Source organism: Coregonus lavaretus, assembly GCF_964263955.1.
Source record: "Coregonus lavaretus genome assembly, chromosome: 5".
Lineage (NCBI taxonomy): Eukaryota > Metazoa > Chordata > Actinopteri > Salmoniformes > Salmonidae > Coregonus > Coregonus lavaretus.
The window spans coordinates 13,005,372-13,033,306 of NC_139992.1; the positions used below are offsets into that span (position 1 = coordinate 13,005,372).

At 43.8% G+C, this 27,935-nt stretch overlaps 1 protein-coding gene across 1 annotated transcript in view; it reads left to right on the plus strand.

The window, feature by feature from the left end:
- LOC311128998 (semaphorin-5B-like) overlaps positions 1–27,935 on the plus strand; it is a 267,133-nt gene that overhangs the window by 191,691 nt on the left and 47,507 nt on the right. Inside the window, exons 10-12 of the mRNA XM_084161231.1 lie at positions 7,080–7,215; positions 8,826–9,036; positions 9,262–9,469. Coding sequence (XP_084017357.1) covers positions 7,080–7,215; positions 8,826–9,036; positions 9,262–9,469 — 555 coding nt within the window. The remainder of the gene's footprint in view (positions 1–7,079; positions 7,216–8,825; positions 9,037–9,261; positions 9,470–27,935) is intronic.

The window sequence follows — 27,935 nt, forward strand, 5'->3', positions numbered from 1 at the left end:
CCATGTTTGACGGTGGGGATGGTGTTCTTGGGGTCATAGGCAGCATTCCTCCTCCTCCAAACACGGCGAGTTGAGTTGATGCCAAAGAGCTCGATTTTGGTCTCATCTGACCACAACACTTTCACCCAGTTCTCCTCTGAATCATTCAGATGTTCATTGGCAAACTTCAGATGGGCCTGTATATGTGCTTTCTTGAGCTTTTTCTTGCGGGTGCTGCAGGATTTCAGTCCTTCACGGCGTAGTGTGTTACCAATTGTTTTCTTGGTGACTGTGGTCCCAACTGCCTTGAGATCATTGACAAGATCCTCCCGTGTAGTTCTGGGCTGAATCCTCACCGTTCTCATGATCATTGCAACTCCACGAGGTGAGATCTTGCATGGAGCCCCAGGCCGAGGGAGATTGACAGTTCTTTTGTGTTTCTTCCATTTGCGAATAATTGCACCAACTGTTGTCACCTTCTCACCAAGCTGCTTGGCGATGGTCTTGTAGCCCATTCCAGCCTTATGTAGGTCTACAATCTTGTCCCTGACATCCTTGGAGAGCTCTTTGGTCTTGGCCATGGTGGAGAGTTTGGAATCTGATTGATTGATTGCTTCTGTGGACAGGTGTCTTTTATACAGGTACCAAGCTGAGATTAGGAGCACTCCCTTTAAGAGTGTGCTCCTAATTTCAGCTCGTTACCTGTATAAAAGACACCTGGGAGCCAGAAATCTTTCTGATTGAGAGGGGGTCAAATACTGATTTCCCTCATTAAAATGCAAATCAATTTATAATATCTTTGACATGCATTTTTCTGGATTTTTTGTTGTTATTCTGTCTCTCACTGTTCAAATAAACCTATAATTAAAATTATAGACTGATCATTTCTTTGTCAGTGGGCAAACGTACAAAATCAGCAAGGGATCAAATACTTTTTTCCCTCACTGTATATTGTCAAAGAAGTGTGGATCATCATTATTTGGTTCATAAAGGTTAATGAGCCATATCTGTTTATGGTCCAATAACATATTTAAAATAATCCATCTACCTTGCGTATCTGTTTGGACAATTTGCACATTCGGATCGAAATTACTGTTCATTAATATCATCACCCCTTTTTAGTTTCTTTGCCCCCCCCCCCCCCCAGCTTGGTACCTGTATAAAAGACACCTGTCCACAGAAGCAATCAATCAATCAGATTCCAAACTCTACACCATGGCCAAGACCAAAGAGCTCTCCAAGGATGTCAGGGACAAGATTGTAGACCTACACAAGGCTGGAATGGGCTACAAGACCATCGCCAAGCAGCTTTGTGAGAAGGAGACAACAGTTGGTGCGAATATTTGCAAATGGAAGAAACACAAAAGAACTGTCAATCTCCCTCGGCCTGGGGCTCCATGCAAGATCTCACCTCGTGGAGTTGCAATGATCATGAGAACGGTGAGGAATCAGCCCAGAACTACACGGGAGGATCTTGTCAATGATCTCAAGGCAGCTGGGACCATAGTCACCAAGAAAACAATTGGTAACACACTACGCCGTGAAGGACTGAAATCCTGCAGCGCCCGCAAGGTCCCCCTGCTCAAGAAAGCACATATACATGCCCGTCTGAAGTTTGCCAATGAACATCTGAATGATTCAGAGGAGAACTGGGTGAAAGTGTTGTGGTCAGATGAGACCAAAATGGAGCTCTTTGTCATCAACTCAACTCGCCGTGTTTGGAGGAGGAGGAATGCTGCCTCTTACCCCAAGAACACCATCCCCACCGTCAAACATGGAGGTGGAAACATTATGCTTTGGGGGTGTTTTTCTGCTAAGGGGACAGGACAACTTCACCGCATCAAAGGGACGATGGACGGGGCCATGTACCGTCAAATCTTGGGTGAGAACCTCCTTCCCTCAGCCAGGGCATTGAAAATGGGTCGTGAATGGGTATTCCAGCATGACAATGACCCAAAACACACGGCCAAGTCAACAAAGGAGTGGCTCAAGAAGAAGCACATTAAGGTCCTGGAGTGGCCTAGCCAGTCTCCAGACCTTAATCCCATAGAAAATATGTGGAGGGAGCTGAAGGTTCGAGTTGCCAAACGTCAGCCTCGAAACCTTAATGACTTGGAGAAGATCTGCAAAGAGGAGTGGGACAAAATCCCTCCTGAGATGTGTGCAAACCTGGTGGCCAACTACAAGAAACGTCTGACCTCTGTGATTGCCAACAAGGGTTTTGCCACCAAGTACTAAGTCATGTTTTGCAGAGGGGTCAAATACTTATTTCCCTCATTAAAATGCAAATCAATTCATAACATTTTTGACATACGTTTTTCTGGATTTTTTTGTAGTTATTCTGTCTCTCACTGTTCAAATAAACCCACCATTAAAATTATAGACTGATCATTTCTTTGTCAGTGGGCAAACGTACAAAATCAGCAGGGGATCAAATACTTTTTTCCCTCACATCCATTCAAATATCTTGCATATCTTATTTTCCATCATTATCGATTAATATGCGTAATAATGTCGGCAGTTCATGCGTAGGATTTTAACCTATAACCCGGATTGCCATTGTATTACATTACATTTTTGACAAGCAATTATTATTTTAGCAAACAATTATTGTGGTTCATCCTATATTCTCCCTAACATCCTTACCCCCTTGCAACAGATGTGGGATAAATATACATGCACATACTCTAACACACTCAACCCCTTTCCTCCACAATCAACCATAAGATCAGATGCTCAACAGTTGTTACATCCCAGAGCCCAACTCAAGAAAGGACCTGATTTACGAATGCATATACAGTTACAGCTGTTTGAGAAAGCATGCAAGATTGAGCAAAAATGGACAACAATGTGAGATTTGATTAATCTATTTAATCTATGTCAAGTCCTAGGTGATGGAGATCAGATCCACCCTCTTCACCTGAGACACAAACACTCTGGTACCCCGTTGTAACCATTTTTCCCAAGCATCTCCGTGCAGTCAGACCTTTGATTATTTTGTGCCACTTGGGCCACAATAATAAGCCCCCTCTCTGATTGTCCGAGTGTGACCCCCTCCCCAATGGTTACTGCAGCCAGTGTTGCCAGCACTGCCACTACCTGGGTGGGGGTACCCCACCGGAATCCCCACCGGCTAGGTACAAGGTCGTCAAGGTTCAGATCCTTTGCTATGAAACTCAAAATTGAGCTCAGGGGCATCCTGTTTCCATTGATCATCCTTGAGATGTTTCTACAACTTGATTGGAGTCCACCTGTGGTAAATTCAATTGATTGGACATGATTTGGAAAGGCACACACCTGTCTATATAAGGTCCCACAGTTGACAGTGCATGTCAGAGCAAAAACCAAGCCATGAGGTCGAAGGAAATAAGGTATTTATTTATTTCATTCTTAATAAATTTGCAAACATTTATAAAAAATGTTTTGCTTTGTCATTATGGGGTATTGTCTGTTTTTTATTTTATTAAATACATTTTTGAATAAGGCTGGAATGTAACAAAATGTGGAAAAAGTTAAGGGGTCTGAATAGTTTCCAAATACACTGTATTGATATTTTCAGCTGTTTGAAGCTGGTGTACAAAACCGAAAGTAAAAGATGCAAAAACAAAGCTTAAGAACGGGAAGCATAGAAATATCGGACATAGAACAGATCTACAGCTCCTTAGTCTTGCTTTCAACCAGAATGACAGATTTCTATGTGAATTTGGTCAAGTCGCCCAAAAAGTTACATATTGCTGCTTTATTGCGTCCCAAATCACACCTATTTTCTATATAGTGCACAAGCACTATATGGGGAATAGGGTACCATATGGAATGTGTATTCTTTCAACTGAGGTGAGGTGCACAGACTGCATTAGCTCCGTATACCCTGCTAAGACTGGAGCCTGCCAAAGACATGCAGAGCACATCTGTTGCTGTATTTTGTGTTGGAGGTGTGTGTTTGTGTGTGTATATATGCGTACGTGCGTGCGTATATGCGTGCTTTCATTAGCCCGTGTGTGTATTAGAAGGTATTTTGGGATGCAAGTATCTCTATGGCACACATACAGTACAATATATATGGGCCATCTGGTGTGATGATGAGCACCATCCATGCTAGTCTCCTCTCTATGATTCATCATCATAGAAGCCTTCAACACACATATGCGCTGAGCTGCAGTAAGCAGGTGCAGTGGCAGGCACTTTATGTGTCCCAAATGGCTTCCTATTCCTTATATAGCGCACTACTGACCATGGCCCATAGCGGTTTGACATTCGGGACGAAGCCTGTGTCACTGAGCTGCACTGAGCATGTGCAGAAGAGGACATAATCCAGTGGGCATTGTCGAGGTCACCATCTCTGGTTGGGCTCGTTGAGACTCAGGGGGGCTTTTACTCCCATAACACCTTGCAGCCATAGAGTACAGTGACACAACAGAAAGTGCAGTGTCATCCTATCTGACTGGCTGGCTGGTGTGGTCAAGGACATCAGCCTTATACTCCTGTAACACTGGCCATAGGGGAACACCAGCCAACCATAGGGGAACACCAGCCAACCATAGGGGAACACCAGCCAATCATAGGGGAACAACAGCCAATCATAGGGGAACACCAGCCAACCATTTTCTGTCCTCCCTGGGCTCCGTCCCAAATGGCATCGAGAGAGATGTAAACGGTCTACTACATTGTGAATGGACTGTGTGAAAGAAAGGAAGGGGAGGTTTTAAAATAGCTTAAATCTTTGTTAACGAACTAGACGTTAACAGTAACCAACAGTGCCCATATCCCCCACTGTGCTTGGGCAGAGGTTTATACAGTAAAGCAGAGCTTTCTGTCTAAGCTGCACATGTGTGACTTTATTTTTAACAGCCATGGTCACAACATAACACTTGGCTGCAGACTACAGGCCTTAGGACACCACAGTGTCAGGGAGGGGGTGTGTCTGTCTCTGTGGCTGCGGCTGCAGGCCCAGGGAAACCACAGTGTCAGGGAGGCAGGGAGGGGGTGTGTCTAGCTCTGTGGCTACGGCTGCAGCCTGGTTAGTGGTTATTGCAGCTGGTTTCCTCAGTTTGGGTTTGATTACTGTGCAGTAGTCTCAGGCTCACTGACCACGGTGCAGAAGTCTCAGGCTCACTGACCACAGTGCAGTAGTCTCAGGCTCACTGACCACGGTGCAGAAGTCTCAGGCTCACTGACCACGGTGCAGTAGTCTCAGGCTCACTGACCACGGTGCAGAAGTCTCAGGCTCACTGACCACGGTGCAGTAGTCTCAGGCTCACTGACCACGGTGCAGAAGTCTCAGGCTCACTGACCACGGTGCAGTAGTCTCAGGCTCACTGACCACGGTGCAGTAGTCTCAGGCTCACTGACCACGGTGCAGAAGTCTCAGGCTCACTGACCACGGTGCAGAAGTCTCAGGCTCACTGACCACGGTGCAGTAGTCTCAGGCTCACTGACCACGGTGCAGTAGTCTCAGGCTCACTGACCACGGTGCAGAAGTCTCAGGCTCACTGACCACGGTGCAGTAGTCTCAGGCTCACTGACCACGGTGCAGTAGTCTCAGGCTCACTGACCACGGTGCAGTAGTCTCAGGCTCACTGACCACGGTGCAGAAGTCTCAGGCTCACTGACCACGGTGCAGTAGTCTCAGGCTCACTGACCACGGTGCAGTAGTCTCAGGCTCACTGACCACGGTGCAGTAGTCTCAGGCTCACTGACCACGGTGCAGTAGTCTCAGGCTCACTGACCACGGTGCAGTAGTCTCACGCTCACTGCAGAAATACTTTGCTGAAACAGGGCAAACAAGCTGCTGTTAGTCTGCACACACACACACACACACACACACTCTCACTCTCTCTCTCTCTCTCTCTCTCTCTGCAGAAACAGGGCTATTCAGTAACTGCTGTTCATTCTGCTGCAGGCTGTTTTTACTCCTCATAGTTTAGTCAATGAGCCACCTGTTTCCCATCTCCTTTGTTTGTATTGAGCTCATTTTGTGGCATCGCTCACCTTCACGGAACTGACAGTATTATTGTATTGATCTCATTATGTGACATCGGCCACCCCCCAGTGTACTACTGACAGTGTTAATGTATTTCTACAGAGCTTAATCGGACCTCCACGATGGTTGCTAGATACACTTATAAAAGGACAATACACTTATAAAAGGCATGTATGGCATTTAGCGGACAAACTGTTCTCTACAAGAACAGAACATAGCAAGACCATAACAGATATTTAAACGTATATAACAAGAACATAACAAATGTCAAACCAGTGAGTAACTCTATAGGGCCCTATTGTATCGTACTCCTCACCATCTCTGTGCTACAGTACACCAGCCCATTAATGAGTGTGCTGGCATCCACACAAAGGAGAGCACAGAGTTTATTGTACAGTAAAGTCTGTTCAGTGCAGAGCAGACTACAGACGCAAACACACACGCACACACACACACATACACACACACCCACGAACTCGCATACAGACGCACGCACTTGCTCACACTCACAGAGCGGAGCAGAAGTATCTATCCAGAAGAGGATATAAAGTGGTGAGTAGCACCAGCAGGAAGGCAGTTTAGAAACTCATTACCCAGACACAGAACACTATGGTCCTGAGGAGAGGAGCAGAGCACAGGATCGCTGGGATAACAATGTTACAGCCAAACACTGCCCTGGTTAACTGGGTTTATTCACCTCATACTGGGGTTGGAGAGGATGTGTGTTTGTGTGTCTGTGTGTTTGTGTGTGTGTGTGTGTGTGTGTGTGTATGCATCCTAATTCACTCATGCCGATTGTGAAGCACAGACACAGCCTCAAACAGAAATGGATGGTGTGTTAAATGCACGTGTAAAAGATGGGCCTTTCAGACAGACATGTAGTGTGCTGCACACAATGGATCAATTTGACCTCTCAGTTAGAGAGATGTATGGGCAACACTAACTTCTCTCTTCACTGAGTTTTGTAACACTGTCTCTCTCTCTCTCTCTCTCTCTCTCTCTCACTCTCACTCTCACTCTCACTCTCACTCTCACTCTCACTCTCACTCTGACTCTCACTTTCACTCTCACTCTCACTCTCACTCTCTCACTCTCCCTCCTCTCTCTGTCTGTCCTACAGGAACAGTATAGCAGCATCTGCAGTGTGTGCATTTAACCTTAGCTCCATCACCCAGGCCTTCAACGGGCCCTTCCGTTCCCAGGAGAACCCCCGCTCTACCTGGCTGCCCACCCCCAACCCCATCCCCAACTTCCAGGTTAGTGCTGGTCTGGCGCGTAATCCTACCCACCCTGTGTATCCCCAGAACCAGGACTAAAGGACACTGCATCTAGGAAGCATTGGATATAAGAACCAGGGATCATTCACCCCATAGCCCACATCATTTAAGAAATGCACCTGTAGCTTTATGAAGCAATTCATGTCATCCAGTATTTAAGAATGGCATTTCAGGAGCATATTGTTGCTGTAGCTTGCCAGGCACAGATATGTTGTTTAGCCTAACAACAATCATTATATTGTAACAGTCATTATATTGTAACAGTCATTACATTGTAACAGTCATTACATTGTAACAGTCATTACATTGTAACAGTCATTACATTGTAACAGTCATTATCTTGTAACAGTCATTATCTTGTAACAGTCATTATCTTGTAACAGTCATTATCTTGTAGGCGTGATTACTAAAGGATTAAATTAGAATGAAATGACCACAGCCTGAGGTGGAGTATTGATACAATGAGAATGCAATGACCACAGCCTGAGGCGGAGTATTGATACAATGAGAATGAAATGACCACAGCCTGAGGCGTAGTATTGATACAATGAGAATGAAATGACCGCAGCCTGAGGCGTAGTATTGATACAATGAGAATGAAATGACCACAGCCTGAGGCGTAGTATTGATACAATGAGAATGAAATTACCACAGCCTGAGGTGGAGTATTGATACAATGAGAATGAAATTACCACAGCCTGAGGTGGAGTATTGATTTAATCAAAACAATAATGACTGTTAACATTAAGCGTTTTCATTATGTGGCTCTTTTCTCTTTTTCTCTCTCTCTCTCATCCCCTTTTTCTTCTGCTCTCTCAAATCAAATTGTATTTGTCACATACACGTGTTTAGCAGATGTTATAGCGGGTGTAGCGAAATGCTTGTGCTTCTAGCTCCAACACTGCAGTAATATCTAACAATTTCACAACATTACATTGACATTTTAGTCATTTAGCAGACGCTCTTATCCAGAGCGACTTACAGTTAGTGAGTGCATATATTTTCATACTGGCCCCCTGTGGGAAACGAACCATCAACCCTGGCGTTGCAAGCGCCATGCTCTACCAACTGAGCTACAGGGGACTACATATACCCAATACACACAAAACTAGTAAGGAATGGGATTTAAGAATATATACATGGACAAGCAATGACAGAGCGGCATGGACTAAGATACAGAAGAATATTATAGAATAGAATGTAGTATATAGATATGAGATGAGTAGTGCAAGATATGTAAACATTATTAAAGTGACTAGTGTTCAATTTCTTAAAGTGGCCAGTGATTTCAATAGGCAGCAGCAGCCTCTACTGTGCTAGTGATGGCTATTTAACAGTCTGATGGCCTTGAGATAGAAGCAGTTTTTCATTCTCTCGATCCCAGCTTTGATGCACCTGTACTGACCTCGCCTTCTGGATGATAGCGGGGTGAACAGGCAGTGGCTCGGGTGGTTGATGTCTTTGAGGATTTTTTTGGCCTTCCTGTGACATCGGGTGCTGTATGTTTCTCACTCACTCTCACTAAACCACTCTCTCTCATCCCCTCTTCTCCCACCTCCATCCCCCCTCCTCTCCCACCCGCTCCTCAGTGTGGGACCATAGATGACGACGGCGGTCCTAACGATGGTCTGACGGAGCGCAGCCTCCAGGACGCCCAGCGGCTGTACCTGATGAACGACGTGGTGCAGCCCGTCTCTGTGGACCCCTTGGTCATGCAGGACGATGTGCGCTTCTCCAGGCTGGTAGTGGACATCGTACAGGGTCACGACACCCTCTACCACGTCATGTACATCGGCACAGGTCAGTAGAGTTCAAAGGTCAGGGGTCAAGGTCAATAGGTTAGACCCAAACAATCAACCAATTAATCAATCAATCCCGGCACCCTCCGCTAGCTGTCCATCCAAAGGACGTTCTATTGACCTATTATAGAGCCCTGAGTTTTCCCTAGCCACATGACCTGACTGTATACAGAACAAACCAATGAATTATCATCATCATCCTCTTCCTCCTCTCTCCTCCAATCAGAGTACGGCACCATCCTGAAGGTCCTGGCCACCACCAATAAGAGCCTTCAGGGGTGTTACCTGGAGGAGATCCAGCTCCTTCCCCCTGGGGTGCGGGAGCCAATCCTGAGCCTGCAGATCCTTCACAGTGATAGGTCACTGTTCGTAGGACTCAACAACAGAGTTCTGAAGATTCCATTGGAGAGATGCTCCAACTACAAGACTGAGACGTGAGTTTCTTACATTTTTACAATTTGTACAAGTACACAAAAAGCCAAAGTGGCCAACAAACCCAAACTTATGGGACAGTACATGTTAGGAAAAGCTGCAACTGCATGACTGAAACGTGAGTTCCTCAAATTGAGGATTATTACACATTCTCAATCACATCTCCGTGTTTCGGTATAGTTTTGGTATAGTTTCGGTAAACTTCCATAGAAATGTACAGAGTGTTGTTTATAGCTTACTTACAGTTACTTTCCATGAGTATTAAGTGCTGGAATTCTACCTGCCTGAGTAACTCACTGTGTAGTCCTATCCCTAGAAGTCTGTACTACTCATTTTCATTATTGGATGACACACTCTACTAAAACAATAACACTTAGGTGAGATAATTTGTTGTGTTGTTGTTTTTAATGAATGAACTAGTTATTCTAAAAAGAGTGAGAGAGAAAGGAAGCCTTACTTTAGATTTTAGTTTCTCTCTGATTCAGGCTAATTTAGGGTGCACTGTTAGCCGTTTTATTTTATTTTATCAGTAACTTACTGTGTTAATCAACAGTATGATACTGTGTAAACGGAGTACAGTAGATTACCGTAGGATGCACAGCAAAGTACCGTACCTTTGTTTTACAGCACACTGTAAGACCTTTCTGTAATTTCAACAGTAAAACACTGTAGAATGCACAGTAAAATACCATAAATGTGTTTTACAGTATTCATTATGGTGCATTGTGGGAAAATGTTGTAGGCGGGGAAAGAGTCTCTGGCTCATGAACATACTTTAAGGTGTGCCTTGTAAGAGACTATTTGTTGCACCCGTGGGTGAGAATGCTGTACCCCCACAGAATACAGTAATATACTTTTTTTTTTTTTTGTTGAAATTCTACAAACCTTGTCTTGAATCTCTAGAGTAACTTACTGGCCAATTGCTGCCTGTAATTTACTGTTATTCAGAATACAGTAACATACTGCATTTTTGGAGTGCCAAAAACCTTTTGAACACAAGTGGATGCATGGTATTGTTGTTTCTTACTCATTAACATATTTTGAGGCGTGTCTTGGAAGATTCTATATTTATTGCACCCGTTAGTGAGAGTGCTGTACCAATTTAAGTGATATGTAGTAGTTAATCCTTTGTTTAGCTCTAAAGTGAATATGATATAAAACACAAAAAATCAGTTGGTATGCTGTAATACATAATTCAATATTCACTATTAGCAATTGCTGATTGTATTTTCAATACAATTCAGCAATAAAGTACTGTACTGCTGTTTTGCTTTATATTTACTGCAGCATACTGTAAATTATGGTGCATTGTGGAGAAATATTGTTGGAGGAGAAAGAATCACTGGCTCATTAACATATTTTAAGGCGTGCATTGGAAGTGGCTATATTTGTTGTTGAGAGTCCTGAACCAGTTTAAGTGATATGTGGTAGTAGTTCTCTAACAATTAAATGTATACTGAACAAAAATATAAACGCAACATGCAACAATTTCAATGATTTTACTGAGCTACAGTTCATATAAGGAAATCAGTCAATTGAAATCAATTAATTAGGCCCTAATCTATGGATTTCACATGACTGGGCAGTGGCGCAGCCATGTGTGGGCCTGGGAGGGCATAGGCCAACCCACTTGGGATCCAGGCCCACTGGTTGTGGAGCCAGGCCCAGCCAATCAGAATGAGTTGTTCCCCACAAAAGGGCTTTATTACAGACAGAAATACTCCTCAGGTTCATTACATTTACATTTACATTTTAGTAATTTAGCAGACGCTCTTATCCAGAGCGACTTACAGTTAGTGAGTGCATACATTATTTTAATTTTTTCATACTGGACCCCATCAGCTCTGACAGCTGGTCAGGGTGGCTGGTCTCAGACGATCCCGCAGGTGAAAGAGCCGGAAGTTTTATAGTGATTCCTATGTTGTTGATGTGAAGAATATTTATTGGTCCGTGGTGTGTAATGAGGAGCAAACAGACGCTGCACTTGACACAGTTATGAAATTGCTTATTCCAGTTACTAATAAGCATGCACACATTAAGAAAATGACTGTAAAAACTGTTAAATCCCCGTGGATTGATGAGGAATGGAAAAATTGTATGGTTGAGAGGGATGAGGCAAAAGGAATGGCAAATAAGTCTGGCTGCACAACTGATTGGCAAAGGTATTGCAAATTGAGAAATCATGTGACTAAACTGAATAAAAATAATAAGAAACTAAACTATAAAACAAAGATAAATGACATAAAGAATGATAGTAAAATGCTTTGGAGCACCTTAAATGACATTTTGGGGAAAAAGGCAAACTCAGCTCCATCATTCATTGAATCAGATGGCTCATTCATCACAAAACCAACTGATATTGCCAACTACTTTAATTATTTTTTAATTGGCAAGATTAGCAGACTTAGGCATGACATGCCAGCAACAAACGCTGACACTACACATTCAAGTATATCTGACCAAATTATGAAAGACAAGCATTGTAATTTTGAATTCCGTAAAGTGAGTGTGGAAGAGGTGATTTTTTTGTTGTTGTCTATCAATTTAAGCCTACTAGAAAGTATGTGCCCCCAGGTCTGGAAGGAAGCTAAAGTAATTCTGCTACCTAAGAATAGCAAAGCCCCCTTTACTGGCTCAAATAGCCGACCAATCAGCCTATTACCAACCCTTAGTAAACTTTTGGAAAAAATTGTGTTTGACCAGATACAATGCTATTTTACAGTAAACAAATTAACAGACTTCCACCACGCTTATAGGAAGGACATTCAACAAGCACAGCACTTACACAAATGAATGATGATTGGCTGAAAGAAATTGATGATCAAAAGATTGTGGGGGCTGTTTTGTTAGACTTCAGTGTGGCTTTTGACATTATCGATCATAGTCTGCTGCTGTAAAAACGTATGTGTTATGGCTTTACACCCCCTGCTATATTGTGGATAAAGAGTTACTTGTCTAACAGAACACAGAGGGTGTTCTTTAATGGAAGCCTCTCCAACATAATCCAGGTAGAATCAGAAATTCGTCAGGGCAGCTGTCTAGGCCCTTTACTTTTTTCAATCTTTACTAACGACATGCCACTGGCTTTGAGTAAAGCCAGTGTGTCTATGTATGCGGATGACTCAACACTATACACGTCAGCTACTACAGCGACTGAAATGACTGCAACACTTAACAAAGAGCTGCAGTTAGTTTCAGAGTGGGTGGCAAGGAATAAGTTAGTCCTAAATATTTCTACAACTAAAATCATTGTATTTGGGACAAATCATTCACTAAACCCTAAACCTCAACTAAATATTGTAATAAATAATGTAGAAATTGAGCAAGTTGAGGTGACTAAACTGCTTGGAGTAACTCTGGATTGTAAACTGTCATGGTCAAAACATATTGATACAACAGTAGCTAAGATGGGGAGATGTTTGTCCATAATAAAGCGCTGCTCTACCTTCTTAACAGCACTATCAACAAGGCAGGTCCTACAGGCCCTAGTTTTGTAGCACCTGGACTACTGTTCAGTCGTGTGGTCAGGTGTCACAAAAAGAGACTTAGAAAAATTCAATTGGCTCAGAATAGGGCAGCACGGCTGGCCCTTGGATGTACACAGAGAGCTAACATTAATAATATGCATGTCAATCTCTCCTGGCTCAAAGTGGAGGAGAGATTGACTTCATCACTACTTGTATTTATGAGAGGTATTGACATGTTGAATGCACCGAGCTGTCTGTTTGAACTACTGGCGCACAGCTCGGACACGCATGCATATCCCACAAGACATGCCACCAGAGGTCTCTTCACAGTCCCCAAGTCCAGAACAGACTATGGGAGGCGCACAGTACTACATAGAGCCATGACTACATGGAACTCTATTCCACATCAAGTAACTGATGCAAGCAGTGAAATTAGATTTTTTTTAAAGAGAAAAATACACATTATGGAACAGCAGGGACTGTGAAGCAACTCATAGGCACAGACACATGCATACACACACACGATAACATACGCACTATACACACACGTACACATGGATTTTGTATTGTAGATATGTGGTAGTGGTGGTTTAGGGGCCTGAGGGCACACAGTGTGTTGTGAAATCTGTGAATGTATTGTAATGTTTTTAAAATTGTATAACTGCCTTAATTTTGCTGGACCCCAGGAAGAGTAGCTGCTGCCTTGGCAGCAGCTAATGGGGATCCATAATAAATTCAAATACAAATGTGGAGGTCCTGGGCTGGCGTGGTTACAGGTGGTCTGCGGTTGTGAGGCCAGTTGGACGTAGAGCCAAATTCTCTAAAACGACGTTGGAGGCGGCTTATGGTATAGAAATCAACATTCAATTATCTGGCAACAGCTCTGGTGGGCATTCCTGCAGTCAGCATGCCAATTGCACACTCCCTCAAAACTTGAGACATCTGTGGCATTGTGTTGTGTGACAAAACTGCACATTTTAGAGTGGCCTTTTATTCAAATCAAATGTTATTGGTCACATACACATATTTAGCAGATGTTATTGCGGGTGTAGCGAAATACTTGTGTTCCTAGCTCCAACAGTGCAATAGTATCTAACAATTCTCAACAATACACACAAATCTAAAAGTAAAATAATGGAATTAAGAAATATATAAATATTAGGACGAGCAATGTCTGAGTTGCATTGACTAAAATACAGTAGAATACAGTATATACATATGAAATGAGTAAAACAGTATGCAAACGTTATTAAAGTGACTAGTGTTCCATTTAAAGTGGCCAGTGATTCCATGTCTATGTAAATAGGGCAGAAGCCTCTAAGGTGCAGGGTTGAGTAACCGGGTGGTAGCCGACTAGTGATGACTATTTAACAGTCTGATGGCCATGAGATAGAAGCTGTTTTTCAGTCTCTCGGTACCAGCTTTGATGCACCTGTACTGACCTCGCCTTCTGGATGATAGCGGGGTGAACAGGTCGTGGCTCGGGTGGTTGATGTCCTTGATTATCTTTTTGGCCTTCCTGTGACATCGGGTGCTGTAGGTGTCCTGGAGGGCAGGCAGTGTGCCCCCGGTGATGCGTTTGGCAGACCGCAGGGCTCTCCAGAGGGTCTGGAGAGCCCTGCGGTTGCGGCGGTGCATTTGCCGTACTATGCGGTAATACAGCCCGACAGGATGCTCTCAATTGTACATCTGTAAAGTTTGTGAGGGGTCTTTGAGAGGGTCTTATTGTCCTCAGCACAACTTGCACCTGTGTAATGATCATGCTGTTTAATCAGCTTCTTGATATGCCACACCTGTCAGGTGGATGGATTATCTTGGCAAAGGAGAAATACTTACTAACAGGGATTTAAACAAATTTGTGCACAACATTTGAGATAAAGAAGCTTTTTGTGCATATGGAACATTTCTGGGATCTTTTATTTCAGCTCATGAAACATGGGACCAACACTTTATGTGTTGCGTTTATATTTTTTGTTCAGTGTATATAGGGAACAGATCACAGTGGTAGCGGGTCTTAAACCTTTCAATGGTTGAAAATGTACCCATGTCCATTTTATCTGTTTTGTCCAGTAATTACGGACAGTTTGGAAGCCTTTGTTTAGGCCTTTAGAAGTGAAAGTGATATAAAACACCTACTGAATATATGAAATGTTACTGAGGGAGAGAGGGGCATGCAGAAAGTGTACATTCTGTCAGAACATGTTATTGTTAGATATTAGGTATCCGATGGTGAGGAGAAGGGCCACAGTCTGGTTTCAGTTGTTGGGTTGTAATTTGAAATACTTGCTAAACCAGAAGTTAATGTTTATATATGGGAGGAATGTATATGGTGGGGTCAATTAAGGGTAGATATGAGCCATGGGCTTGGAGAGATACTAAGTAAGGCAAAAGGCAATCTCATGGTTGCGGTCATTGATAAGGGTGGATAGCTGTGGATTAGTGAGGAATGGGGGCCGAGGTCAGGTCACATAAAGGGAGAAGGAATAGTTTATTACCCACATCACTTAACTTCCTGCCTAGCAGCAAAGATGTAATGTTTAGAGAAAAGTAGGAGACTCCATCTAAAGTGGGGTATAAATACTTGTGCTGGAGGGAACTTGTGCTGTCTTTGTCTTTCAGCTGTTTGACCCATTGGGTGAATAAACTTGGTTTGAGCTTTACTAGTCTTCCGTGAGTTTTTATTTCCAATCTAACCCTACTATTCATTAATATGCTGTAATATGCAAATGCCTACTGCCAACCTGCTTGCTCTAATCCATTGTAATTACAGTAAAATACTGTAGAATAGTTTTTTCTTACAGTTTAATAGTGACTTTTACTGTATTGTATTTTATTTCTCTAGCATCAAGTTACCGTGAATATCTCAATATTGTATTGGCACTATCCAGACATGGTCAGAGATATACAGTGCATTCGGAAACTATTCATATTTTGTTACGTTCAGGTCTCTCCAGAGATGTTGGATCGGGTTCAAGTCAGGGCTCTGGCTGGGCCACTCAAGGATATTCAGAGACTTGTCCCAACCCACTCCTGCGTTGTCTTGGCTGTGTGTCTTGGCTGTGTGCTTTTTGTCCTGTTGGAAGGTGAACCTTCACCCCAGTCTGAAGTCCTAGTAACTCAGGTTTTCGTCAAGGATCTCTCTGTACTTTGCTCCGTTCATCTTTCCCTCGATCCTGACTAGTCTCCCAGTCCCTGCCGCTGAAAAACATCCCCACAGCATGAGGCTGCCACCACCATGCTTCACCGTAGAGATGGTCCAGTTTTCCTTCAGACGACGCTTGGCATTCAGGCTAAAGAGTTCAATCTTGGTTTCATCAGACCAGAGAATCTTGTTTCTCATGGTTTGAGAGTCTTTAGGTGCCTTTTGGCAAACTCCAAGCGGAGTCATGTGCCTTTTACTGGGGAGTGGCTTCCGTCTGGCCACTCTACCATAAAGGCCTGAATGGTGGAGTGCTGCAGAGATGGTTGTCCTTCTGGAAGGTTCTCCCATCTCCACAGAGGAACTCTGGAGCTTTGTCAGTGACCATCAGGTTCTTGGTCACCTCCCTGACCAAGGCCCTTCTCCCCCGATTGCTCAGTTTGGCCGGGCGGCCAGCTCTAGGAAGAGTCTTGGTGGTTCCAAACTTCTTCCATTTAAGAATGATGGAGGCCATTGTGTTCTTGGGGGACCTTCAATGCTGCAGACATTTTTTGGTATCCTTCCCCAGATCTGTGCCTCGACACAATCCTTTCTCGTAGCTCCACGGACAATTCCTTCGACCTCATGGCTTGGTTTTTGCTCTGACATGCACTGTCAACTGTGGGACCTTATATACAGTTGAAGTCGGAAGTTTACATACACCTTAGCCAAAAACATTTCAATTCAGTTTTTCACAATTCCTGACATTTAATCCTAGTAAAAATTCCCTGTCTTAGGTCAGTTAGGATCACCACTTTATTTTAAGAATGTAAAATGTCAGAATAATAGTAGAGAGAATGATTTATTTCAGCTTTTATTTCTTTCATCACATTCCCAGTGGGTCAGAAGTTTACATACACTCAATTAGTATTTGGTACCATTGCCATTAAATTGTTTAACTTGGCTCAAACGTTTCGGGTAGCCTTCCACAAGCTTCCCACAATACGAATTTTGGCCCATTCCTCCTGACAGAGCTGGTGTAACTGAGTCAGGTTTGTAGGCCTCCTTGCTCGCACACGCTTTTTCAGTTCTGCCCACACATTTTCTATAGGATTGAGGTCAGCGCTTTGTGATGGCCACTCCAATACCTTGACTTTGTTGTTCTTAAGCCATTTTGCCACAACTTTGGAAGTATGATTGGTGTCATTGTCCATTTGGAAGAGCCATTTGCGACCAAGCTTTATCTTCCTGACTGATGTCTTGAGATGTTGCTTCAATATATCCACATAATTTTCCTTCCTCATGATGCCATCTATATTGTGAGGTGCACCAGTCCCTCCTGCAGCAAAGCACCCCCGCAGCATGATGCTGCCACCCCCGTGCTTCACGGTTGGGATGGTGTTCTTCGGCTTGCAAGCCACTCCCTTTTTCCTTCAAACATAACAATGGTCATTATGGCCAAAAAGTTATATTTTTGTTTCATCAGACCAGAGGACATTTCTCCAAAAAGTACGATATTTGTCCCCATGTGCAGTTGCAAACCGTAGTCTTGCTTTTTTTATGGCGTTTTTGGAGCAGTGGCTTCTTCCTTGCTGAGCGATACAGGACTTGTTTTACTGTGGACATAGATACTTTTGAACCTGTTTGCTCCATCATCTTCACAAGGTCCTTTGCTGTTGTTCTGGGATTGATTTGCACTTTTCGCACCAAAGTACGTTCATCTCTAGGAGACAGAACGCGTCTCCTTCCTGAGCGGTATGACGGCTGCGTGGTCCTGTGGTGTTTATACTTGCATACTATTGCTTGTACAGATGAACGTGGTACCTTCAGGCGTTTGGAAATTACTCCCAAGGATGAACCAGACTTGTGGAGGTCTACAATTTTCTTTCTGAGGTCTTGGCTGATTTCTTTTGATTTTCATGATGTCAAGCAAAGAGGCACTGAGTTTGAAGGTAGGCCTTGAAATACATCCACAGGTACACCTCCAATTGACTCAAAATGATGTCAATTAGCCTATCAGAAGCTTCTAAAGCCATGACATCATTTTCTGGAATTTTCCAAGCTGTTTAAAGGCACAGTCAACTTCTGACCCACTGGAATTGTGATACAGTGAATTATAAGTGAAATAATCTGTCTGTAAACAATTGTTGGAAAAATTACTTGTGTCATGCACAAAGTAGATGTCCTAACCGACTTGCCAAAACTATAGTGTGTTAACAAGAAATTTGTGGAGTGGTTGAAAAACGAGTTTTAATGACTCCAACCTAAGTGTATGTAAACTTCCGACTTCAACTGTAGACAGGCGTGTGCCTTTCCAAATCATGTCCAATCAATTGAATTTACCACAGGTGGACTCCAATCAAGTTGTAGAAACATCTCAAGGATGATCAATGGAATCAATCAATCTCATAGCATGGGGTCTGAATACTTATGTAAATAAGGTTTTTCTGTTTTTTATTTTTAAGACGTGCAAAAATTTCTACAAACCTGTTTTTGCATTGTCATTATGGGGTATTGTTGAAGATTGATGAGGAGAAACATTTATTTAATCAATTTTAGAATAAGGCTGTAATGTAACAAAATGTGGAAAATGTAAAGGGGTCTGAATACTTTCCGAATACACTGTATCATAAGATATGTTGTTGTAATTATAATTACTTTGAAGACCAATGTATCCTTAACTGGAACAACATTTTCATTAACGGTTACAGAAATGTTTTACTTGCTATGACTGTGATATGTATTTACTTTTTTTATCAACCTTGGTTGAATGCAAGTTGCTAAGGACAAGAGTGCCCACTAAATGATCCAAATGTAAATATAGAAATGAAAACTTGTAAAGAACACTGGGTTAAATATTGGTGCTGTAAAATGGATTACCGTAAAATGTATTACAGTAGCTGTACTGTAAAATAAATTACAGTAACTTACTGGCCAATTGCTGCCAGTGAGTTACTGTAAATTTCACAGGAATTTTTTTATAGTGAACTCTGTTTGTCAGGCCTTAAGCATTTCATCAATGCTTTTAATCAACTCTCTCTGCCTGGTGGAGGTGGGGACAACAGTCCCTCAAAGTCAGACTGTTTTTTTTGGCCAAAGTAGAGCTGCATCCATGCTTTGTCAGCTCGCTGTGCAATAACGTGTGCTGAGGCGCATGAAGGGCATCTTACTGTATGAGAGATTGTTTTGTGTATATGTGGAGGGGCTCATGCATATGATGAGTCAGCACGCTATTTCTTAACCCCCTTTCTCCATCACATGTCACCGATAGTAATACGCACGCACGCACGCACACACACACACACAAACACACACACAGATGCACACACACGCACACACTCCTCTTTGTCGGGTACAGCAGTGAACACTAAACAAGGTGTGAGTAAGGAGATGTGAGAGCAGAGCAGGAGTGGAAGCCTCGGTAGCCAGGCCTATTTAAAACACGGTGGGGAAGCCACAGTAGCCAGGCCTATTTAAAACACAGTGGGGAAGCTTCAAGGACACACCAGGGAAACACTGTCCTTAATCCTACCGCCTCATATCTGCCAGCCTCAGTATCAGTCACAGTTGGTGTTCAGTACACACAGCCTCAGTAGCAGTCACAGTTTGTGTTCAGTACACACAGCCTCAGTAGCAGTCACAGTTTGTGTTCAGTACACACAGCCTCAGTAGCAGTCACAGTTGGTGTTCAGTACACACAGCCTCAGTAGCAGTCACAGTTGGTGTTCAGTACACACAGCCTCAGTAGCAGTCACAGTTGGTATTCAGTACACACAGCCTCAGTAGCAGTCACAGTTGGTGTTCAGTACACACAGCCTCAGTAGCAGTCACAGTTGGTGTTCAGTACACACAGCCTCAGTAGCAGTCACAGTTGGTGTTCAGTACACACAGCCTCAGTAGCAGTCACAGTTGGTGTTCAGTACACACAGCCTCAGTAGCAGTCACAGTTGGTGTTCAGTACACACACAGCCTCAGTAGCACAGACGGTCAGTAGTCAGGAGACACAGAGATATTGTCCATGCAGGAATATCAATATGACAGCTGGCTGGCTGTCAATCAATATGATTTATTGTGATATCTAACATTGGATCAGGACATGCAGGAAAGTGGAAAGGGCAGATGCCTATTATATTTTAGCATAGGCTTTCAGTTCAATCTTAACTCAAATGAATGTGCATGCACAACGCATACGTTTCACAGACAACTATGTTCTACTGGAATCCTATTCAGTTTGTTTCTCACTTTTATTGAAAGAGGACCCCCCCACTCACTCACTCTCTCTCACTCTCTCTCTCTCTCTCTCTCTCTCTCTCTCTCTCTCTCTCTCTCTCTCTCTCTCTCTCTCTCTCTCTCTCTCTCTCTCTCTCTCTCTCTCTCTCTCTCTCTCTCTCTCTCTCTCTCTCTCTCTCTCTCTCTCTCAATTAAATTCAATTGAAAGGGCTTTATTGGCATGGGACACATGTTTACATTGCCAAATCAAGTGAAATAGATAATAAACAAAAGTGAAATAAACAATGAAAAATGAACAGTAAACATTACACTCACAAAAGTTCCAAAGGAATAAAGACATTTCAAATGTGTTATAACGATGTGCAAATCAACTTAAATATGGGTTTTGTTTTCAAATTCTTTGTGGATCTGTGTAATCTGAGGGAAATATGTGTCTCTAATATGGTCATACATTTGGCAGGAGGTTAGGAAGTGCAGCTCAGTTTCCACCTCATTTTGTGGGCAGTGTGCACATAGCCTGCCTTCTCCTGAGAGCCAGGTCTGCCTACAGCGGCCTTTCTCAATAGCAAGGCTATGCTCACTGAGTCTGTACATAGTCAAAGCTTTCCTTAATTTTGGGTCAGTCACAGTGGTCAGGTATTCTGCCACTGTGTACTCTCTGATTAGGGCCAAATAGCATTATAGTTTGCGCTGTTTTTTTGTAAATTCTTTCTAATGTGTGAAGTAATTATATTTTTGTTTTCTCATGATTTGGTTGGGTCTGATTGTGTTGCTGTCCTGGGGCTCTGTTTGTGTTTGTGAAATGGACCAGCTTGCTTAGAGGACTCTTCTCCAGGTTAATCTCTCTGTAGGTGATGGCTTTGTTATGGAAGGTTTGGGAATCGCTTCCTTTTAGGTGGTTGTAGAATTTAACGGCTCTTTTCTGGATTTTGATAATTAGCGGGTATTGGCCTAATTCTGCTCTGCATGCATTATTTGGTGTTTTACGTTGTACACTGAGGATATTTTTGGTGTGGTGTGGCGTGGCTGTGTGGTGTGGTCACAAAACACTAGTCCCATTGTCTTGCTGTCTGTCTGACCCAGCCAGGCTATTCTCAGTCAGTCAGTGGCCTAGACTGTGGCCCTCCCATTCACACATACAGCCTTTCATAATGAAGCCTCATAATACCTAGAAGAGCTACAGCAATACAGCAATTCATATCGGCTTCCTCAGCCCTCTCTGTTTGACACAATGGCCGTTTTTATGGAACAGTTGTGTGTAGTGGCTGCAGAGGCTATAGAGGCTTCAGAGGCCAGGCATAGTTTATTTTTAAGTCTAAAGTTATCCATTTTGTTCCACAGACACCTTCCCGCTTTGGAAAAGGATGCTCTGTTACCACATGAATGGCAGTACTGTACTAGTGTTCAGCCAGAGAGGTGAATGACTGGTTCTGTTTGCCCCACAGCAAATGATCCAGTGTTAAATCAACACTGAGTGTTAAATTTACACAGAAAGTGTGGACCCGTATAGACACTGGAACAGCGTTAAATTAACACACTGCTTAGTGTACAGCCTTATTTCTCAGTGACTTGCCTTTCAAGTGAAATGTAGAGTTACCACCCATGACTGTATTTGTTAGTGACAGAGACATGGTTTCGTAAGGCCTTATTTTGAGGTTCTACACTCTAAACATAACAAGTAACTCTGTAAGTGTTGAATTAACACTCATTGGTGTAAAATAACCCCAGTGTTGGTGTTAATAACCAGAGTTAAATCAAAACCACAACCATCCTTGATTTTAAGAATTGTTTGTTTCAATATCTGTGTTTTTGATTGATTCATTAATAAGCCTACACGAAACACGACCCTTATTTTAAGTGTTTCTAAAATTCCCTATGGGAAAAATGAATGGTGGAAAACAATTGGAACCATTTCCCTGTTTGACCGCTAGGTTTTATGACACCTCCACTGTGGGGCTCTATTCCTGGAGGGCTGAAACATTTCATTTTAGTCATTTAGCAGACGCTCTTATCTAGGGTTAAGTGCCTTGCTCAAGGGCACATCGACAGATTTTTCACCTAGTCGGCTCGGGGATTAGAACCAGCAACCTTTCGGGTACTGGCACAACGCTCTTAACCACTAAGCTACCTCATTCCACTGAAAGCCGAGTGTCTGTGGGTTTTTGGTTTTTCCTTTCAATTAAGCCCTAGACATCCAGGTGAGGGGAGTTCCTTACTAATTAGGTACAGTGAGGGAAAAAGGTATTTGATCCCCTGCTGATTTTGTACGTTTGCCCACTGACAAAGAAATGATCAGTCTATAATTTTAATGGTAGGTTTATTTGAACAGTGAGAGACAGAATAACAACAAAAAAATCCAGAAAAACGCATGTCAAAATGTTATAAATTGATTTGCATTTTAATGAGGGAAATAAGTATTTGACCCCCTCTCAATCAGAAAGATCTCTGGCTCCCAGGTGTCTTTTATACAGGTAACGAGCTGAGATTAGGAGAACACTCTAAAGGGAGGGAGTGCTCCTAATCTCAGTTTGTTACCTGTATAAAAGACACCTGTCCACAGAAGCAATCAATCAATCAGATTCCAAACTCTCCACCATGGCCAAGACCAAAGAGCTCTCCAAGGATGTCAGGGACAAGATTGTAGTCCTACACAAGGCTGGAATGGGTTACAAAACCATCGCCAAACAGCTTGGTGAGAAGGTGACAACAGTTGGTGCGATTATTCGCAAATGGAAGAAACACAAAAGAACTGTCAATCTCCCTCGGCCTGGGGCTCCATGCAAGATCTCACCTCGTGGAGTTGCAATGATCATGAGAACGATGAGGAATCAGCCCAGAACTACACGGGAGGATCTTGTCAATGATCTCAAGGCAGCTGGGACCATAGTCACCAAGAAAACAATTGGTAACACACTACGCCGTGAAGGACTGAAATCCTGCAGCGCCCGCAAGGTCCCCCTGCTCAAGAAAGCACATATACAGGGCCGTCTGAAGTTTGCCAATGAACATCTGAATGATTCAGAGGAGAACTGGGTGAAAGTGTTGTGGTCAGATGAGACCAAAATCGAGCTCTTTGGCATCAACTCAACTCACCGTGTTTGGAGGAGGAGGAATGCTGCCTATGATCCAAAGAACACCATCCCCACTGTCAAACATGGAGGTGGAAACATTATGCTTTGGGGGTGTTTTTCTGCTAAGGGGGCAGGACAACTTCACCGCATCAAAGGGACGATGGACGGGGCCATGTACCGTCAAATCTTGGGTGAGAACCTCCTTCCCTCATTCCAGCATGACAATGACCCAAAACACACGGCCAAGGCAACAAAGGAGTGGCTCAAGAAGAAGCACATTAAGGTCCTGGAGTGGCCTAGCCAGTCTCCAGACCTTAATCCCATAGGAACTCTGTGGAGGGAGCTGAAGGTTCGAGTTGCCAAACGTCAGCCTCGAAACCTTAATGACTTGGAGAAGATCTGCAAAGAGGAGTGGGACAAAATCCCTCCTGAGATGTGTGCAAACCTGGTGGCCAACTACAAGAAACGTCTGACCTCTGTGATTGCTAACAAGGGTTTTGCCACCAAGTACTAAGTCATGTTTTGCAGAGGGGTCAAATACTTATTTCCCTCATTAAAATGCAAATCAATTCATAAAATTTTTGACATGCATTTTTCTGGATTTTGTTGTTGTTATTCTGTCTCTCACTGTTCAAATAAACCTACCATTAAAATTATAGACTGATAATTTCTTTGTCAGTGGGCAAACGTACAAAATCAGCAGGGGATCAAATACTTTTTTCCCTCACTGTACCTTAATTATTCAATCAAGTACAAGAGAGGAGTGAAAACCCCTAGACACTCTGCCCTCCGTGGAATGAGTTTGACACGTGGCGCACTATGGCATCGCTCTTATTTTGTTCCAACTTGCACCTCAGGCTGTAGTGTTGTTTGGCTGGTAGTGTTACGCTTTAGCCAAGTTGCACCATCAAAGTAGCTCTGTCATCACTTTCACTGAGGCAAGGTGTTCCAGGTCCATACAGCTCAATGGGGGAATTGGAAGGTGGTGATAATAATGTTTTTAATGTGTTTAATCATGGTAACAGCCCTGAGATACTAACCCTTCATCACTACCTCCCTGGCCAACCTCTAATTATACTACCCTTGATGTGAAGGTGGTGAAAGTGAGGACAGAGTAGGAACACAGAAGGCTGCTGAGGGGAGGACGGCTCATATTAATGGCCGGAACGGAGGGGATAGAATGGCATCAAACACATCCAGTTTTGCTTGCTTTATAATTTACTCTATTAGCTGCAGACAGACAGGCAGGCAGGCAGGCAGATGGGAAGGCAGTGGAAGTAGCACACTAGCAGCACTGTGCTACAGGAGTTTATAACAACATCATGAAACCCCAAAGCGGCTGTCTCATAAAACCACAAAATGACTCTAACATTTCTGCCCTGTGGAAGTGTGTTTTTTTTAAACCATGAATATGAACATGAGCTCATGATTCCAGAGTAAAGAATATGTTTCTCTACACTAGCGAACCCCAGGTGTTTTCATTGTTAATTAAATGGTTTTCACAATCAGACTATTTTTGGATAGTAACCATGTCTAGTCTACAGCTGTCCCCCACTGACCCTCAGGCAAAATAATAGTTATTTACTTTTACAGGCACTGTATGTGGAGCTATTCATTTCTCTAGTTTATTGTAATGCCCCTAGGCTCTTTACAGAATCAAATCTGATAACCATTGTTATCAGTATTGAGTCCCAAAGTTGTAGCCTCGTAATTACCAGACTGGTTACCGCTGCGCTATCAAATATGCGTGCAAGGAACATTCATGTAAGCTCGCAAGATCAGGCGGCTTAGGAGGCTACTGAAGTTGGACCCTGGGGACAATAATAACCTCTTTATATCAGTGGAGGCTGCTGAGGGGAGGACGGCTCATAATAATGGCTGGAACGGAGCAAATGGAATGGCATCAAACACATACTGTATTCTGGCTTTAACAGGGTCATCTACAGAGGGTCCCATGATCCCTGAAGAGACCAGTGTTTTATTTTCCGTGTGAAAAGAGCTTTCATTTCACCTACAGGTCCTTCTCAGTCCTCAGCAGAGCCAATTTATGGCCTGTTGTTGCTGCTGCCAGCCTGTCAGCAGGGTTCTTAAACACACTGCAGTTAAGCCTGTATGAACACTGCAACCCCAGTAACACATCAGGGAGGGAGGGAGAGAGGGAGGGAGAGGGAGGGAGAGGGAGGGAGAGAGAGGGAGAGAGAGGGAGAGTGAGAAGTTACAATCTAGCTGCAATATTAAAGCTGATCTACCCCCCAAAAAAACTAAACAAAAAAGAGAAGGGGGAGTTGAGAGAGAGAAATAGAGAAGGGGGAGTTGAGAGAGCAGAGGAGAGGGAAAGAGGGAATTGAGAGAGATGGAGAGGGAAGGAGGGAGAAGGGATTGAGAGAGCGTGAAGGGAAAGTTGTCAGAAAGTGAAAGTAATTATTACTAGTGCAAAATATTTTTGCTTTTAACAGGCTCTCCTCTCTGGCAAACACCCAATATGGAAACAATCTCTCTCGCTCAATTCAAAGGGTGTCACGATCGTTCATGAATGAGAAGGACCAAGGCGCAGCGTGATATGCATTCATATTTATTAACGACTAAACACACGACAAAACAACAAACGAAACGTGAAGTCCACTGGGCTGACGACGCGCACCACTGGCTTGGTGCGGGGAGCAGGAACGGGCCGTACCGGACTGGCGACGCGCACCACTGGCCTGGTGCGGGGAGCAGGAACAGGCCGGGCCGGGCTGGCGACGCGCACCACTGGCTTGGTGCGAGGGACAGGAACAGGTCGGACCGGACTGGCGACGCGCACCACTGGCTTGGTGAACGGGGCAGGAACGGGCCGGGCTGGCGACGCGCACCACTGACTTGGTGCGAGGGACAGGAACAGGCTGGACCGGGCTGGCGATGCGCACCACTGGCTTGATGCGAGGAGCAGGCACGGGCCGAACGATACTGGGAACACCCACCACTGGCTTAGTGCGGGAATCAGGAACGGGCCGGACCGGACTGGCGACACGCACCACTTGATTGGTGCGAGGAGCGGGACTGGGTTCCTTCATTAACCCCCGCTCCTTCTGCTGCCTAACCAGCTCCTCTCGCCGTGCCTCTACACTTTCCTTCTGTTCCCTCTGCACGAATGACTCCCTTAATCTGGCGGCCTCCTCTGCTAAACGGCTGAACCGCTCTATCGCGGCCTCCTGCTGCCTCGTCGTCCACGGCGTGAGCCCCCCCCCCTAAAATTTTTTTGGGCTTGTCTCTCCCCCGTGATCATGGCCTCCATCCCTCTTGCCAGACTCTCGCTCATCTCCTCCCAAGTCCATCCTCTCTCCTCGTCACGCTGCTTGATCCAGGCTTGGTGGGATCTTCTGTCACGATCGTTCATGAACGAGAAGGACCAAGGCGCAGCGTGATATGCATTCATATTTATTTCACGACTAAACACACAACAAAACAACAAACGAAACGTGACGTCCAAGGTAGACAAATAACATACCTCACACGGAACAAGATCCCACAACTGACTGGTGCCAAAAGGCTGCCTAAGTATGGTCCCCAATCAGAGACAACAAGCTACAGCTGCCTCTGATTGGGAACCACCCTGGCCAACATAGATCTAAACGATCTAGACACTAACATAGACAAGAGTTTGTTCTTCACTGCTTGCCCTTTTCTTGTGGCAACAGGTCACAAATATTGCTGCTGTGATGGCACACTGTGGTATTTCACCTAATAGATATGGGAGTTTATCAACATTTTATTTGTTTTCTAATTCTTTGTGGGTCTGTGTAATCTGAGGGAAATGTGTGTCTCTAATATGGTCATACATTTGGCAGGAGGTTAGGAAGTGCAGCTCAGTTTCCATCTCATTTTGTGGGCAGTGTGCACATAGCCTGTCTTCTCTTGAGAGCCAGGTCTGCCTACGGCGGCCTTTCTCAATAACAAGGCTATGCTCACAAAGCTTTCCTTAAGTTTGGGTCAGTCACAGAGGTCAGGTATTCTGCCACTGTGTACTCTCTGTTTACGGCCAAATGGCATTCCAGTTTGCTCTGTTTTGGTTAATTCTTTCTAATGTGTCAAGTAATTATCTTTTTGTTTTCTAATAATTTGGTTGGGTCTAATTGTGTTGCTGTCCTTGGGCTCTGTGGGGTGTTTGTGTTTGTGAACAGAGCTCCATGACTAGCTTGCTGAGGGGAATCTTCCCTAGCTTAATCTCTCTATAGGCGATGGCTTTGTTATGGAAGGTTTGGGAATCACTTCCTTTTACGTGGTTGTAGAATTTAACGGCTCTTTTCTGGATTTTGATCATTAGCGGGTATCGTCCTAATTCTGCTCTGCATGCATTATTTTGTGTTTTATGTTGTACACTGAGGATGTTTTTGCAGAATTCTGCATGTAGTCTCAATTTGGTGTTTGTCCCATTTTGTGAATTCTTGGTTGGTGAGCGGACCCCAGACCTCACAACCATAAAGGGCAATGGGTTATATAACTGAATCAAGTATTTTTTGCCAGATCCTAATTGGGATGTCAAATTTGATGTTCCTTTTGATGTCGTAGAAGGCCCTTCTTGCCTTGTCTCTCAGATCCTTCA